The 16,113-nt window shown below is 51.2% G+C and overlaps 2 protein-coding genes across 5 annotated transcripts; one reads left to right on the top strand and one right to left on the bottom strand.

Moving 5' to 3' along the window:
• On the top strand, positions 92 to 6,315 carry LOC110388555. 4 transcript variants are annotated; one of them, XM_021377955.1, is made up of 6 exons: positions 92 to 210; positions 439 to 618; positions 743 to 846; positions 1,753 to 4,665; positions 5,017 to 5,225; positions 5,579 to 6,315. In XM_021377955.1, the coding sequence occupies exons 2-6, from the start codon at positions 441 to 443 to the stop codon at positions 5,646 to 5,648; spliced, it is 3,474 nt and encodes a 1,157-aa protein (XP_021233630.1). In that variant the 5' UTR covers positions 92 to 210; positions 439 to 440; the 3' UTR covers positions 5,649 to 6,315. The 4 variants fall into 4 exon arrangements, with proteins under 4 accessions (XP_021233630.1, XP_021233629.1, XP_021233632.1 ...); XM_021377954.1 differs by having other exon boundaries at positions 131 to 618; XM_021377957.1 differs by lacking the exon at positions 5,579 to 6,315 and having other exon boundaries at positions 131 to 618; positions 1,753 to 4,723; positions 5,017 to 5,218.
• On the bottom strand, positions 6,655 to 15,158 carry VAT1 (vesicle amine transport 1). Its single transcript, XM_021377970.1, has 6 exons — positions 14,823 to 15,158; positions 13,759 to 13,966; positions 13,363 to 13,533; positions 13,190 to 13,279; positions 12,116 to 12,357; positions 6,655 to 10,854 (listed from the first exon to the last, which is right to left on the bottom strand). Exons 1-6 carry the CDS (start codon positions 15,156 to 15,158, stop codon positions 10,753 to 10,755), a joined length of 1,149 nt encoding a protein of 382 aa, XP_021233645.1. The 3' UTR covers positions 6,655 to 10,752.

The following is a 16,113-nucleotide window of genomic DNA, read 5'->3' on the forward strand; positions in this document are numbered from 1 at the left end:
AGCCTGGGACAGGGCCGGGACCGTGAATGGTGGAAGAGCCACGGGGAAAGCCGCGTCCCAGCCCGGGCACTGGGACAGGGGAATCACCAGGGCGGCCTGGGCCGTTCTGCTGCACCGAGCAGGCCCAGGGGGCGGTGCCGGCCGGGTGGGGAGGGCTGCCTGGTTTCAGTTTCGTTTCCCGGTCGTAGCGGCGGAGCCTCGGGGCCGCAGGTAGCGAGGCGGGGCCGCGGCACTACGCGGAGCTTGGGGCCGGGGAGGGGGGAGGACGACCGGGGCCTAGAAGCAGCGAGGAAAACGGGCCCGGTGTGGGGCAGCCCGGCCCGCTGAGAGCAGTGAGGTCCTAACAGGCTCGGCCCAGGCCCGCGGGTAGGCCGCTGTTGGGCCTTGGCGCCCTACCCCCGTGCTTGGCCCGGCTCATCTGCTGTCCTGTCCCCGCAGGCATGGCCGGCTGCACGGTGCAGGTGTGGGGCATCCCCAGCGACCTGCCCCCCGACAGGGTGGCCGACAAGCTGACCATCCACTTCCTGCGCTCCCGCAATGGCGGCGGGGAGATCACCGATGTGCAGGTGTTGCCTGGCTCCCCAGCCTGCGCCCTCATCACCTTTGAGGCACTGGCAGGTAATGACTGGGCCCTGTGGCTCTGCCCGAGTGTCACCCCATTATCCCCTGCCCCGATCACATGGGAGTGCTGCTCCTCGGCCTGCCGGGCCCATGCTACTGCCTGTTGTTTTTCCCCATGCAGTGGCGCAGCGTATCCTGAAGGTGAAGAACCATGTGCTGTGCATCGGAGGGAAGAAATACCCCCTGGAGGTGACGGCACACATAGTGAAGCTGAGCCCTGATGAGGTAGGGGGGAGTGGAGCTACGCACACAGGCAATGCACATCACTGCGACAACCCCAGCTGGCTCCCAGACAGGCTTTGTTCCTGGCAGACATGCTCAGGAAGGGAGAACTTGCTCCTTCTTTTAATTTTAATTAGGTTTCATTTTTATTCATATTCAAATGAGGATACTTGTATATTTTTTTCACACTAATAATATAGCACCAGCAAAGCAGATTTTGCAGTCAGTCATTTGGTATTTATGCCTGTCAAAGCAAGGAATAGTCAGACTCGAGGGAGGGGTGCTTGTCCCCACTCCATCTGGTGGCACAGAGGCGGTTCTTCTAATGCCTTGGCTCTGCCATTAGCTGGACACTGTCATTAGCTGGACATGCACAGTGTATTTTTGCTTTCTCCCTTTCAGGAGAGCTTAGGCGACACACGTGCTGGTGTCTAGGAGACGCTAGAAATTTAATATATCTTCCTCCACTTGTCTTATCTTCACATCTGAGCACTGAAAATGGGGGCATGGCAGTTGATCAGGCACTGGAGACCTTGCCACAAGCCTGTGGTGCCAGAACGAGCATTGAGAAAGCAAGAGGGTAACTGCACTTCAGATGCGGAAAGGAGAGTAGGTTTGGGCAGTTTGCAGAGCTCCCAGCTTATAGAAGTGGGTCTGCATCTCTGCGGTTTGCCCTTTGCATTCCTTGTTTGTACAAAGCCTTTGACTATGGGTACAAGGTCCAAAAGTCACTTAGGCTGGCTGGATCTTTCAGTCCTGCCTGTGCTATTCTCCCACTGAGCATCATGAAAGCAGGTTACTTTTCACAGGGGCTGTGATAAGAGTCGGGTGTATTCACCTCCACCCTGTGCCTTGGAGGGGCCTTATTTTTAGTCCATGCTTTCTCTCTCCTTTCGTCTCTGCCTGCAGATCTTTGTACGTGTTTGCATGATGGTTGACTATGGTAAGCTTCCTGCTGGTGAAATGTTCCTGAAGAACTTGCAGAAGGGCTACAGCAGTGTGCAGTTCGACTTTGACTACAGGAGCACACTTTGCAGAGTCAAGGGAACATTCACTGAGCTGCAGGCCTTCAGCAGAGACCTGCTGGCCAGCCTGAACCTCAAAAGCCAACCAACTGGAGAGAGCTTGCCTTCAGGATCCAGCCATTCAGCCAAGAACACCAGAATGTATGATTACCACCAAGTGCCTGACTCTGCTGAGTCAGCATCAAAGGCAGCCAAACTTCCACAGTGGGACCAGGTGTGTGACAAGGCAGCTGATGGCCCATCACCTCGAAGCCCAGTGGATGGGGAAGCTGTGGAACAGCTGGAGGACTTTTCCCTGGTCATGGACTCAGACATTTACTTGTACATACAGAGGTTCTGTGCTTCTGAGTACCAAGGTATACTTCGTCAGCATCATGTGGATGTGGTGGACGTTAGCAGCAATGACATCACCATACTGTACCTCCAACCATCTCCAGGTACATCTGAGGACATGGACACTTTGCAACAGTCCCGCCTGGCCCTACAGCACCTCTACCAGCAGCTGGAAGTGAGCTTGCGCAAGGAGAAGCTCTCCAAGGAAGGACTGAACAACCAGGCACTCGGGGCTCTGACACAGGAGCTGCAGGAGCTGTATCCCCAGTTGCTCTGCCATGAAGATGGGAAGCAGCTTTACCTTATTGGAAACCTTGTTGATGTCTCCCAGGCCAAACAGTATGTTCAACATGTCAGCAGCAGAAGTGGTGCCCTACAGATGGTTGGCATGTTCAGTAGCTCCCTACCCTCACAGCCAGCAACTTCCTGCACTACAGAGACTGCACTGCACAAGCCCAAAGCTCCTGTGGACACCTTGCCTCTAAAGCTGGGCCCAGGCAAGCCAGAGCTGAAAGCTGAGCACAAGTTGGCTGCCAACTTCAGTGCTCTGAAAACTGGCAGGTCTCAGGCTGGCCAGTGCCTCTTGGCAAATCAGGACTCTCCTCCAGTGGGGCATGCGCAGCTTTCTGGAAAGCATTTCTCAGAGACACGTGCTCTGAGTCCCAGTGACACAACAACACTGGCCCAGCCATACCAGCCTCATATCTCTGCAGTGGATATGGTTTCGGAGTCAGCAGCAGAGTCTCAGCAGGACCCCAAAGAATGGGACCATGTGAAAGGAGGTGCTAGGCTTGCAAGACAAAAGAGTCTGTCTCCTTTTGGGAGCAAAGAAAACAGCACTTTGCAGCATCCTGGAGACTCGAAAGGCTCAGATCTCACCAAACACCATTCCCTTGCTGGCACGTCTAGTACCTTTCAGTCTCTAAGTCTCTTTGACACAACAAGGACCTCTTTAGACTCCAAACCTTCTGAATCCAGGTCTGTGCTGCGACGCTCCAGCAGCTTTTCCCTGCCAAAGTCAAAGGAAAGCAACAAGCCCCAAGACACTGGCAGGGCAGCCACTGGAGACAATAGGGTGAGTGAAGAAATGAGCCTGGACTCTCTGCAGTGGTCTTATCTGAAATATGCCTGTCGCTCTGCTATTGATGAATTGTGCAGGGGAAGAGTTGTGGAGATCTCAGAGCATTCCACTGGGGACTGCACTGTGCTCACGTTGCAGGCAACAGACAGGAGCAAGCTTCTCCAAGCAAAATGGAAGGTGGAAAATCTTGTGCAGAAGTGTCCTGACCTTGTGTGTCAGAGTATGAGCTACTCAGAGCTTGCCGTAGATGGGCCGGATGATGATGCCCTGTGCGAACTGTGTAGCCTCTTGCAAGGAGGTTCCCTCCAGGTTGGGCTCAGCAAAGACAAGTATAAGCTCTATCTTGCCTGCCCTAAGGACATGCTACCAGGAGTGACTGAGGCCTTCCATGTGTTTTCTTCCAGGAGGCTCCATGCCCTGAAGTCTTCATCCTTGTGTCCAGGACCAGAGAGAGCTTTAAATGCAGGACACACAAGTGCTGTCCAGTCAAGCAGAAGCCAGGACACCATGCTGGGTGCAGCCCTTCCCAGCAGCCTGGAGCCCCTGCAGATGGACCTGCAGCACCTGGACATTAGCGATAAAACAGTGTACCCAGAGGTTCCCAGTGCTTTCCAGCAGCTAGAGGCTGATGAAAATAGATCCCCCAGTCTCTGGAGGTTCCCACAAGCACTGGGACAGGAGGAGGCCAATGACCGTGTAAATCCTGGGGCTGTGCAGGGAGGAAGCAACCTTCTCAGCCCTAGCATAATGGACAACCCAAGTCCCACTGCCCTCAGGGAGTCCAAGGAACAGCTGAAGACAAAAGTGATGCTGGGGGAACCTGACATTGCACGGTTAAAGCAGGTTTTGCCAGACAGGTTCCAGTTTGTGAAAGACAAGAGTAGAGGAGGCCACAACGACGCCATGGGACAGCTGCGGTCACCAATCCCCACAGCTGATGGTGCTCCTCACTCCCTGCCCACCTGGCTGTACAAGAGTATGGCTCCTGAATCACTCCAGGCTGCAGTTGAACAGTCAACTGCAGCTGAGCCCAGGGCCCAGGAAAGTAGCAGTTCTGGCAGGAACAGTGTTCAGGAGGAGCCTGACCTCCCAGCACTGCAAACAAAAGACAAGAGCCTTGAACAGGAAAGCTGCAAGACTCCTCTGGGCCAATGTGATGCTTGCCAGGACTTATGTGTCACATGCCAGGCCCCCTGTGGTCATGCCTTGTGCAGGTCATGTTTTGCAGCAAACCAGCCAGCTTGCTGCGGTTCCTCCTCGGTTGCCTCAGGCTGCAAGATCTCCGGGACTTTCAAGATTTCCTCTTTGTCTCAGAGCTTGCCTGGCTACTTCCGAGACCTGACACTCCAAATTAAATACACTATCCCCAATGGCATTCAAGGGGTAGGTACCCCACCAGAAGGGAGTGCCTATCCTGCTGGAGGCTGGGCAGTGGACCCTTGTGAGTGTGACTGGGGCTATGGGATGATGGAAGAGAGGGTGAAGGAGGGCAGGTACAGCTCCATGACCCATATGCAAAGGAGCAGAGGTTTTGCCTAGTGAAACAGCACTCCATACAGGGTTTGGGAGCTGCATGCTGCTTTTGAAGAGCATGTGAGTTCCAGTATTAGTTCAAAGCATCTAGCAGCTCATGGGCACCACAGCTGTCTGTTTTCAAGCTGGACAGCATCTCAGAAGAAAGAACTGAGATTATACACTCAGGTGATCGTTTAATGTGCTTTCTTCTTTTCTAAGGTTGGTCATCCCCATCCAGGAGAGCCTTACAAAGGGGGAAATTTCTTTGCTTTCCTGCCTGACAACAGGGAAGGGCAGAAGACAGCAATTCTGCTGCAGAAAGCATTTGAGCAAGGGCTGACATTTCAAGTCAAGTCCTACAACGGAGAAGAAAGAGTGACATGGGGCCCTATCCCACACAAAACCTCCTGGCATGGAGGCAAAGCCAGGTATGATCCAGTTAGTACCACACCTTCAGGTTTATCTGAGCAATTGTAGACAGTGAAACATTGGTCTCAGTGCAACAGACCTTACCCACACCTGTAAGCCCTCTCCACGGCCAAGAATTCTGATCCCTCTTCACTCAGAACTTTCCTGGCTTTTACCGCGCCAGCTCTGCAGTCAGCTGAGCACAAGCTGTGACTTTAGGCAGCAGCAGCTGGCAGCTCCTTGCAGCTCCCAGGGAGCAGGACTTCCACCCTTACCTTCTGCTGAAGAGATAGGGCAAAAATAAGCTGCTTCCCCCTCAATGGTTTTTAGCACTATCAGCAGGATTTACATCGCTTCTCTCTCTGCCCTACAGGAATGGCTATCCAGATGCCCAGTATCTCCATGAGGTTTGTACTGTACTGAAGAAATTGGGCATTGACTGAGATTCTGTGCCTGAGCATTCGCATCCCGTGCCTTCGCTTTACCTTCCTTCCTAGTTGACAAAACTACAGCTCAGCACAACTCAGGAAAAAAGCACATGCCTGTCCAAGGAGCTCACTGTATCCTGAGGTAGCCAGAAGTCTATGCGTTAACAGCCCTTCTATCTCCCAGATTGGAGCTGAGCTTCCCAAACCTCCAGCTCTTACTAGTTGCTCATCTTCTCACCAGCCAGTTAAGTAACAGCTTGTTTCAGCACCAGATCCAGGCTGAGCCCTGGCATGATTTTCAACAGAGTGCCATCTTAATGGCACTCTGTTGGCCTGTGCAGGAGCTTGCTTGTTGCCCAGCCCCAGACTTCTGGAATTCTGTTTCCTCCTCTGGCCACTACAGACTCAGTAGTAGCTGGCTCCAGCTCAGCGACCTCCAGAGCCTGTGCCAGAGCTGAGCTATCATTAATTTTGGATGTTTATGTAGACATTTCAGTCCTCAAGCTGACAGCCATGAGCTACCACCCCTCCCCAGCACCTGTTCTGGGGGACAGCAGGAAACCTTACGCTTGGCTGAGGAGTAGCAAAGAGTGTCAGCTCTGAACAGCTGCCTCCAGAGAATATACGGGCATATACAGGCTGCAGGTGCAGAAACACAAATAAACTAAGATTTGTCTCTACATTCTTTGTAGTGGTTGCTCACACTTTGTCTTGCTGTCACTCTGGGACCCTATATCAATCTCATCTGTGTACAGGGACACCCCAACACAGCCTAAAGTGCAGAGACCAGCTAAGTGCTTTGCAAACAGAAACAATCACTGTACCTGCCCTCCAAACTAGAGCAGTGCAAGAGTGATGTAACACTTGAGACAGTGATTAACCATTATCCTTGAGAGCAGAGGCAGCTTTTCAGCCTTGGAGAGTTGTTGGGATTTGTAAACTGAGTATGTCCAACCCCTGACTGCCTTTTGAAGCGATACAAGGGCCCCAGAGACTGGCAGAATATTGAGCAGCACGCCACTGAGGGTTTTGTTATGCTTTAATTAACATTTTAAACACAAGGCATATGGAAACATTAGATGGAGGAGCATTACACATTATAGTCATGTAAACAGCATTGGCACACTTACTTTCTGTCTCACTTGGTTACACAATACATTTTTTAAACAAAGATTTTCCAAGTGCCTCTCGGTGACCATCACTCATATCACATATTTGCAAATCAACACAACTCAGACAGTACAGATCAGACCATATGTCGTAAGAGGCTCAGAGTCTAATGCATTTCAGATCACGCTCATGTACTACTTGCCAGTCACTTTGCCATCACCAGGGTTTTATACAGAAGAGACTTCATTAGGCAACAATAGTGCTTTCACACATAGCCTGATAGCAGCTGCAAGCAGCCAACATTTTGTGCTGATTAAAGCCTTTTTCTTGTCACCAATCACTCAATTTTAGTCTAATACAGGTGGCAAAAAAAGAAATACACAGCTAAACTCCTCCCCAGCCCAAAGCACTTAGGGGGTCGTGTTCCTTTGAGCAAACTGAGTCTGCTTTCCTTCCTTTTCCTACACTTTGCATGCAACACAAATGAACAAGAGAGAAACAGAAGAGTCAGAGGTGACAAAAGTTGTTTGATGATAGCAAAGGGGTTGCATGTTGCCCAAGTCTAAAAGTATCAGTCTGGGAAGGCAACCACAGCAATGACATTAGAGTAGCACTATAACAGGCATCCCTGCCAGGGCTAGGGGAGCCTCTCCTACACTTAACTTCTAATTACTCTTGCTCTTCACCTGGATGTCTCTCCTCATAGCACAACCTTTGGATCAGACAATGTAAATCAACACTGAATTGCACTTCTGATTGCAGTAACGGCACACACATTTTAAGATTAGGAATCTCCTGTTTCCTTGATAGTATGACTTTGCCCTAAACAGTTAAGCAACACTGAATGGAATGATTTTTTGTTTGTTTGTTTTGCTTTGGTCCTTAAGTGTACAAACGTGCTGGTCAACTTTAATTCATTAAGACACTTGAAATTGTTTTATATAGGTTATTGACCCATAACATGTTTATCCATTTAAAAAAGTAAAAAATAAAGACTACTAAAACACAACTAGAACAGAGCATTAACCTTGGCCAGCCTGTAGAAAACGTTGATATTGAAGGACACAAAAACAGTGCTCAACTCTAACAGAAGGCTATAGCAATTGATTAGTACTCACACCCTGATAAGGCCTTCAGGCACATGCAGGTAGCAAATACATGAGCAGGTCCCCTAAGAGCACAGGGAGCCCTGATTATTTCCAGGGAGCCAAGGCAGAGCATCTGATAAAGCCTCACTTGAGGACCAGCTCTGAGCTAAACCTTCAGCCTGGGAGGAAGAGCTGCAATAAAGCGGCAGCTATAAGGTGGTTCTTTTGGCTGCAGGAGCACAGGCTTCCAGGAGAGCCATACACAGCCCATGACACTTGCAAAGTGAAAGTCATATTCACGCTAAGTCTAACTACAACAATAATGTTCACAAAATAGAGCAAGAATCATAACATTTTTTGGCAGTACTTTGAAAGGCCAGAATGGAAGAGGCTCCAGTGACTTCCTAGTCCTTACAGGCATGCAAAAGAAGGCACCAAGATGCTATGCTATGGTGTATCATAAGGCAGCAAGGCAGAGGGGCCCTGCAGCAAACTGCAGAACTCCCCCTCCTCTTTTACATTCCATGAGGAAGGAGGGCCTGGGCAGTGAAAACCTTGCTGTGCTGCCTAATCCAAGGCCATCCAAGTAAGGCACTGAGCATGCTCTTGGCTGACAGTAAAGCAAGGAAAGGATGTTATGGTAGAACACTTGGATAGATTTCACTTTTACAACTGCAGAACCTGAAGATGTGCAGCATGGTGTGCCATTTAAGCATGCTGCTCTTTCATCAAGGTGAAGTCAGGTTCCATAATGGAGACTTTCCATTGCAGCAGTTTAGACAGCCGTTCTGTTGTTAGATTTGGTAAAGCAGCATTAGACACTGTTGGATTTAATCTAAATTAGCAAGATAGGGGCAGGTTGAAAGGAAAGCAGCAAGATTTTGGATTTGGAGATGTCAGAAGTTGCGCGTCTGCATTTCATGTGACCATATCGGTAGTGGTGGAGTTCACATGTGCAAGAGATGGAACAATGGGTGTCTGTGCTTGGACTCCAGCCCTTCTCTAGGGCCATAGGTAATGGGGCTGTGTTAAAGCTAGGCAGAGTAAGTCCTCTGGAGTATCTGCCCATGCATTTTAATAGGCACCAGAACTAAGCACCTGAAATTCAAGCTGAACTGATGCTAGGAGCACTGGTCTGGGAACAGAGAGGAAGAACTCACACACTTAATCTGCCTAGGACTCCCCTGCCTGCTGATAGTGTTTGTTCTCCAGCAGCTGAGGGGCTTCACCAATGGATCCACTTGTCCACACAGCCCCTTCCCTCTCTGGAGTCAGGACAGGCAGGACTCCAAGCAGCCAACATTTGCTTCTACAGCCTGACCTCACCTACAACAGGCAGTGCTCCTTGGTGCCCCCAGGTTTACCTTTTAAAATCCCAAACGGAGCCTAAATCACTCCAGCATCTGTAATCCATGACAAAGCCTAAACTGCTAAAGCAAGCACACACTGCACTGTGGTCACCCAGGGCTGGAAGCCAGGTGGAGCAAGAAGGGGAAGTCCTCAAAGAACTAGGTTTGGGTGTCTGCACAGTTCTGTTCCCAAATGCAATGAAGACAGAAAAGAGGAAGAGAAACTAAGTTCTAGCCCAGGAAGAGCACCCCAAGCATTTCTTAAAGCCTCAGTGCTGAAAGGGGACTGGCAGAGTCCCAACACTTGCAGCTCCAGGGGAAGAAGAGTCAAGCCCTACTGCAGCACTGACCACAAGGTGGGAGAGCCTAGTTCGAGAGCCGTCTAGAAGGGAACAGAAAGCCTGACTGGAACTGAACTGTTCCAGATACCCATGCCAAGAGGCTCAGCAGAGCTGGACATTTTGCCACCTATGCTGATAATTCAGTGACAGCTCCACCGAATGATTTGTTACACGTGGAGCCCAGAGCCCCATGAAGCAGGCTGGCAGGATTGTTCTTGCAAGCTACTTTGCAAAGTCTCCTCAGCACACAGGACACAACACAAAGCAAGCATTAACACAGGCTTATTTGGTCCCATCTTGCTGAAGTCTGATTCAACACCGCAGCTCTTGGAAATACAAACACAAGGGTGAAGTTTAGTGTTAACTATATCAACTTGAAGCCCAGCATTAATGAAGAATAGATCTGACATCAAATGTTCCAGTCATCTGAGACACAGTTCAATCCTTATGGTCTCTAACAATCAGACACAGTTTAGATCTCCTCTAACAGTTTGCAATCAATATCTGAACATCATCAAGTTACTCAACTGGAACTTTTCTTCTGTACTCACAGAGAGCAGCACAGCCTGTCAGGTTCCTTATACACCACACAGAGAAGTGACTACAAATTAAATGCAATATCCTATGGACTCCAGAATGCCAGGATGACTATTTACAAGGCAAAGACAACATGACCTGTTATTATCTCACTGGTGTTAGAGGCCTGTAAAAGTAGAGGGAAGAAAGCACGATTGATGTGAACAGAGGACCAGCCAGTGCTGGAATTAAACTGAGGCAGCCATGCTGTTCTTCCAGCTGTTAAGAAGCATTCTCAGCCTGGCCCCCCTCTCTTGCTGAACATGCTTCTCAGAGGTGACAGTGCAAGTGTTCCAGCATGGGCTGGGTGTCTGTGGAGATGCCTGGCAGTATAGCATTTTACATCTTCACAGTGACAGCCTATGCAGCTGTTAAGCATCAACTGCCTCAAAGCTGCAGCTGTGCTGCCAGAAAAAAAAATAAGATTAGTTTAGAACTTCAGTAAGGATACAAGGGATTAGAAAAATGTACAAAATAACCAGGCTTCAAAACAGAGAGCTAGGGCAGGATGCATATCTGCAGAGGGTCAGTCACAGCGAGAGCATGCAAACTTCATCTGAGCTTTAACTGAGCTACTGAGCTGTCCATTTCCAGGTCCCAAAGAGACCAGCGAGTTAAACCATGAATTCACGATCTGCACACATCTCTCTCCTCCTTAGTTCTCTGCCTTTTTGGATTCTTCCTTGGGTGCCTCAGGAACCAGGATGACCTTTCCAATGTTCTTCTTCTCTTGCATGTGTTTCATGGCATCAGCCACCTGGAAACAGTGGGAATCTTGTGAGACTACCCACAGCCACCCCACAGTGCAGCCAGGACCCCCTGGGCCCCATTGGTCCACCCAGACCCAGGGGCATGCAGGAGGCAGCTTGCCCTGCAGCAGCTCTCTCTGCAACCCAGATGAGGGTTGAGCCTTCAGGTGCCTCTGCACAGATGCATTTTGGACAGAAATGCCTGGGCTGCAAGCATTTGCAGAGCCCTAACCCTAAACCCTTAAGCATTTATATCAGACCAGTTCTCAGGTACTAATACCAACTGATCCTCAACAAGTCCTTTCCTCCTCTGCAATAACCCTACCCCAGCAAATAATAATATAATAAACTGACTCTGCTTGGACAACACAGAGCATGGCAGAGCTGCTGGAAGAGCTGCAGCTTCTCTTCCAATATTCTGCTTTGCTGTCTCAGCTGCCCCCTATCATGGAGGCCACTGTCCTGGTTTCCGCTGGAACAGTTGTTTTTTTCCTCGCAGTGCCTGGCATAATGCTATGTTTTGGCTTTGGGAGAAAAACAATGTTGATAACACAGCGATGGTTTAGTTGTTGCAGAGCAATGCCGTACAGAGCCAAGGACATTTCAGCTTCTTGTACTGTCCTGGCAGCAAGGGACTGTGGGAGGCACAAGGAGCCAGGAGGGGACAAAACCAGGACAGCTGACCCCAACTAGCCAAAGGGATATTCCATACCATATGCCATCATGCAAGAACAAACAAAACAAACAATACAACAACAACAACAAAAGCCATTAAACTGTGAGGAGTTGGTCAACGGGGGGAGAGCTTCTCAGGGACTGGTGGTCATCAGTCGGCAGGTGGGAAGCAGCTGTTTTGTGCATCACTTGTTTTGTAAATATATATTACATGATTATCATCACTATTATTATTCTCCTCTTCTGTCTTATATTGTTTCTACCTCAGCCCGCAAGTTCTACTTTGTTTTTTGGTTTGTTTGGTTTTTTTTCCACATTCTGTCTGATGCACAGCCCAGTCCCTCCATGGGTATGCATTGTGCAGCTGAGCACTTGCCCCATCCCACAGGTACATGGTCTGGCATCGCCCAGCTCTGTGCACTGGAGCAGAACAGCCCAACCACTTTAATATCTTAAAAGGAAAAGGGGCACCAACTCTTTAAGAACAGGTGGCTCTTAGAATTTTTCAGCCCCCGTGAACAAGGCGCTCACTCTGAAACAGAGCTCCCTACGCAGAAATCCCCCAGGGCTTCCTGTATGCTAGCTCAGACTCACCTGATCAAAAGACCATACAGAGTCTATTTTGGGCTTGATCTTTCCTTGGTTGTACAGGTTAATCAGCTTGAGTACAACACCTGTGAGAAGTTTGTGTTCTTCATCCATATTTCCAAGGTTGTATCCACACACAGCCTTGTTATGGTGTAGGAGTTGTAAGGCATTGATGCTGAACTGGTTCCACCAAGTTTTAGCCATGGCCATGAGGTTCTTCTTCTGCCCAGTGATCAGGTTTGTTACCCCTAAGAAGATGACAAAGCCTCAGATGACCTGGGGTCAGCACAGAGAGGCAGCGAGCACCCCATGCAGCAGAATCTGGAGCATCAGCATGAATATACTGCAAAAACATAAAACTCCTCCTCTCTTAGGAAGGCAGTAGCGGTGCAGCTGAGCTGAAGCCCTAGCAGAGGCAAGAGGGAGGTTACAAGTCACAGCCAGCAGGGCTGGTGGGACAGCAGGTCTCCCCCTCTCCTACAGGCAGCCTTCCCCAAGGAAGCCATACACTACTGCAATGGCTGGGACAGAGGCAGCACTCTGCTGCAAGTGTCTGGAATCCCACTGGAGGCTGTGTGAGGGCTTTGTCTCCAGGGACAAAATCACAGTGTTTCAGAGCTGGGGAATGGAGACAGAAGTATTCAGCAACCTCAAATCTCATCACCCACACATCCTCTAGAAAAAAAGCAAGGCTCTATTAGTGCTGGGCATTAAGGCAGCCTGGACAAAGTAGCCATGCCAGGGCTCCTCCATAGGGACGTTACAGTTTCTTTTTTCCAACCTCAGCAATTCCATGATTCCCCTGCAGGCACTGGCGCTTGAGAAGAAATCTCACCATGGGAAGGAAGAGCACTAGAGCCTGTGACCACAGCCCTTGGGGCAAGACACACATCTCACTCCCCTCAGTGCCTTATCCAGGCAAAGCATCCTAAAACTCTTCACAAAAGTCACAGAAATATAACACAAGCAGCAGCTAGCAACCACAGTGCTTCCCCCTGGCCTCATATCCAGGCACAGAGCAGTATACACTTGCATCAGTCCACACCTATGCTGGGGTTGGGACATGGTGTTCACACTCACCATAAGTGATGACTTTACCCATTGGCTTCAACAGGTGAAATGCTTTGGATGTGTCAGATCCACCCAGGGGGTCCATGACAATGTCAACACCTAGAGGGAATTGAAAGCAGCTACAAGTCTTTGCACATGAAAGAAGAACAGGGTCACTGTAGAAGTCTTCCATCACATCGTACCTTTGGGAGAGATTTTTCGGACCTCCTCTGCATAATCCATAGTCCTGTAGTCGATGGGGTGAGCGACTCCACTCTCCTTGAGTGAATCATGCTTGGAGGCAGATGCAGTACCAAAAATGGTGACATTTTCTACAGTCTTGCACAGCTGGATGGCAGCAGTTCCCACACCACCTGAAAACCAGCAGGGAGAAAGACTTAAAAGCAAACATGGGAGTCTGGGACACAGGCTTTGTCTGGGGCAGGCTGAGAACATGCTAAGGAAGACTGACCAAGGCTACCAGGAAATAGGTTTGCAGGTGATGTTTTGCTGGTCCGGCACCTCTCTCTGCTGCTTTACCCATGCCCCGCAAAGAAGCTGCATGTTGAGACAAGAAATCTCAGCAAGAATTAACTCACCTGCAGCCATGTGGATGAGGACACTCTGATTGGGTCTCAGGTTCCCAAAGTCAAACAGAATCATGTAGGCAGTGATGTAGTTGACAGGAAGAGCGGCTGCCTCTTCAAAGCTCATTCCCTCGGGCATCAGGAACGTCTGCACAGCGGGCACATTCACAACTTCTTGCCAGAGCCCAGTCCTGGCCAGGACCATCACTTTATCACCAACCTAAAACCCAGTGGACAACAAGGAGGTATGAAATGAGCTTAAGATGTGCAGAAAGCATCCCACCCTTGCTCTTGGCACAACAGGACCGTGCAACCCACCAGCATAGTGGGGGCCATGCCCAGTGCATGGGGCATCAAAAAGCAACTGCTCCATGTGCAACAGGAAGACCACCAAACAGCCATATCAGAGAGCAGATAAGAGGTAGCTAGAAGAAACACTCCTCATTTTGCAGGCTGGGCTTTTACATTTGAATAAACCAGGACATTTTCCTGGAAGGGAGGGAATCATCCTTAACAAAGAAGGTTTTAGGAGATACTGTTTTGCTAGTTGTGTACCTTGATAGCCATGGGAGCCAAAGCTCTGGGGCACTCAGAGCTGTTCTGCCCTGGGGTTTTATAGAAATGCAGCAGCCAGAGGCTCCCAGCGCCCCCAGCAGCCAGCCTGCTGCTACCCACAGCTCATCACTCCAGGCACCTCTGTGAAAGCTGGAGCCGTTTCTTTGCCCATTCACATAGCCCAGGCAAGCAGAAACAGCACAGTCATGCTTCATCCCATTGTCCTACTAAGCGATAAGAACATTTCGTATGTGCAAAGGATCTCCTCCAGCCTCTTCCCCACCGGGACGGACCAGCAGGGATGCTATCGCCGCCCCATACAGGACTTTGATAGGGGGAGGGCTGGGTTCGAAAGAAGACATAGCGGGTCCAAGCACAGCCCCACCTCAAGCCCGCGGCCCGGAACGGGACAGGGCCGTGAAGCGGGAGCTTCCCATCCCATTCCCGTGGGCCCGGCGCGCCCACCGCCGGTACTGGGGAGGAGTGGCTACCGAGTGCGAACCGAACCGGGCATCGCTCACCTGGCGGTCGCGGACCTCTTCGCCCACGGCGCACACGGTACCGGCGCACTCCATCCCGGGGCAGAAAGGCGGAGACGGCAAGCGGTCGTACAGCCCCTGCCGCACCATCACGTCGGCGAAGTTGAGGCCGCACGCACGGACGCGCACCGAGAGCTCCCCGGGCCGGGGGCTGCCGCTCCGCCGCGCCTGCACCTTCACCTTCTCGTAGCCACCGAAACCCGTCAGCACCAGCGCCCGGTGCTCTGGGGCCTCCCCGCTGCTCTCCGCCTTAACCGGCGGCTCGAGGGATTGCTCGGGGGGGGCTGCTGCGGCAACCGGGGCCGGCTCGGAGGACATGGCGAAGCGGAACGGAACGACAGCGACTACACGCACGGGGCGGCGGCGGGTGGGGAAAGGGCAGAAAGCGGGGCGAGGCCGGGAGGCGGGGCGAGGCCGGGGGACAGGCCGGGGGGACGGGCCGGGGGCGGGGGCGGAGCGGCGGCTGGGATGGTCAGGTGGTCTCCACGGTGCCGGCGCCGGTCCCGGTTCCAGCAGCCCGCTCGCAGCCCGGTCTTAGAGCCTCGATTCACTTCCCCCGCCCTTTGCTGCTGCTGCCTCCACTCTGGCCCCTCTCGGTCCGATGCACGGGGTCGGTAGCAGAGTCCCAGCCACGCCCGTGCAGCCGCTGCGGTGCGGGAATTAAATCCTAATTGCGTCCTCGAGCTGCGGCAGCCGCAGCTCTGCGCAAGCCTCGGCTCAGCTCCCTGCCTGCCTCCTCTGCATCGACCTTATTTTTCACCTCCTTTCCGCGAAATGTTTGCTTTCAAGCAAACGAAGTGGTCTTTCTGGAGCCACGTTTGGAATGGCTGTGTTAGTGGGTAGTCGCCTGGATGAGTACTGCTACAATTTATCATAAATAACCGAGGTCACTTCCAGGGAGGTTCTGTAAACAGTTCTCTACTCGTAGCCCTGAAATGGCTTCGAGTGCTGGGCATGAGGCACAGGCAACCTCCCAGACAAGAGGGAGGAGTACTGCTCCAGTCCCCTACCTACAGACAAATAAATGTGGCCGCGTGCATGGATGGATTCATGAATCTGGCCCCTCCTCCAGCTTGTGAAGCATCTGTCAGCAGGCAGCAACCAACTCTTGTGAGAATGCTGTTCAGATCCTTGCCCAGCTCCCCAGCTTGCTGCTGCAGTGCAGGTTTGTGCCGTGCGCAGTCAGAGCCTCTCCTCAATAGTCAGAAGAGAACATCCTCATGCTCCCAACACTCCAGCTCCAGGGCAATGGCTCAAACCTGCAAGTCAAGCA

This window comes from Numida meleagris, chromosome 26 (genome assembly GCF_002078875.1).
Source record: "Numida meleagris isolate 19003 breed g44 Domestic line chromosome 26, NumMel1.0, whole genome shotgun sequence".
Taxonomy (NCBI): domain Eukaryota; kingdom Metazoa; phylum Chordata; class Aves; order Galliformes; family Numididae; genus Numida; species Numida meleagris.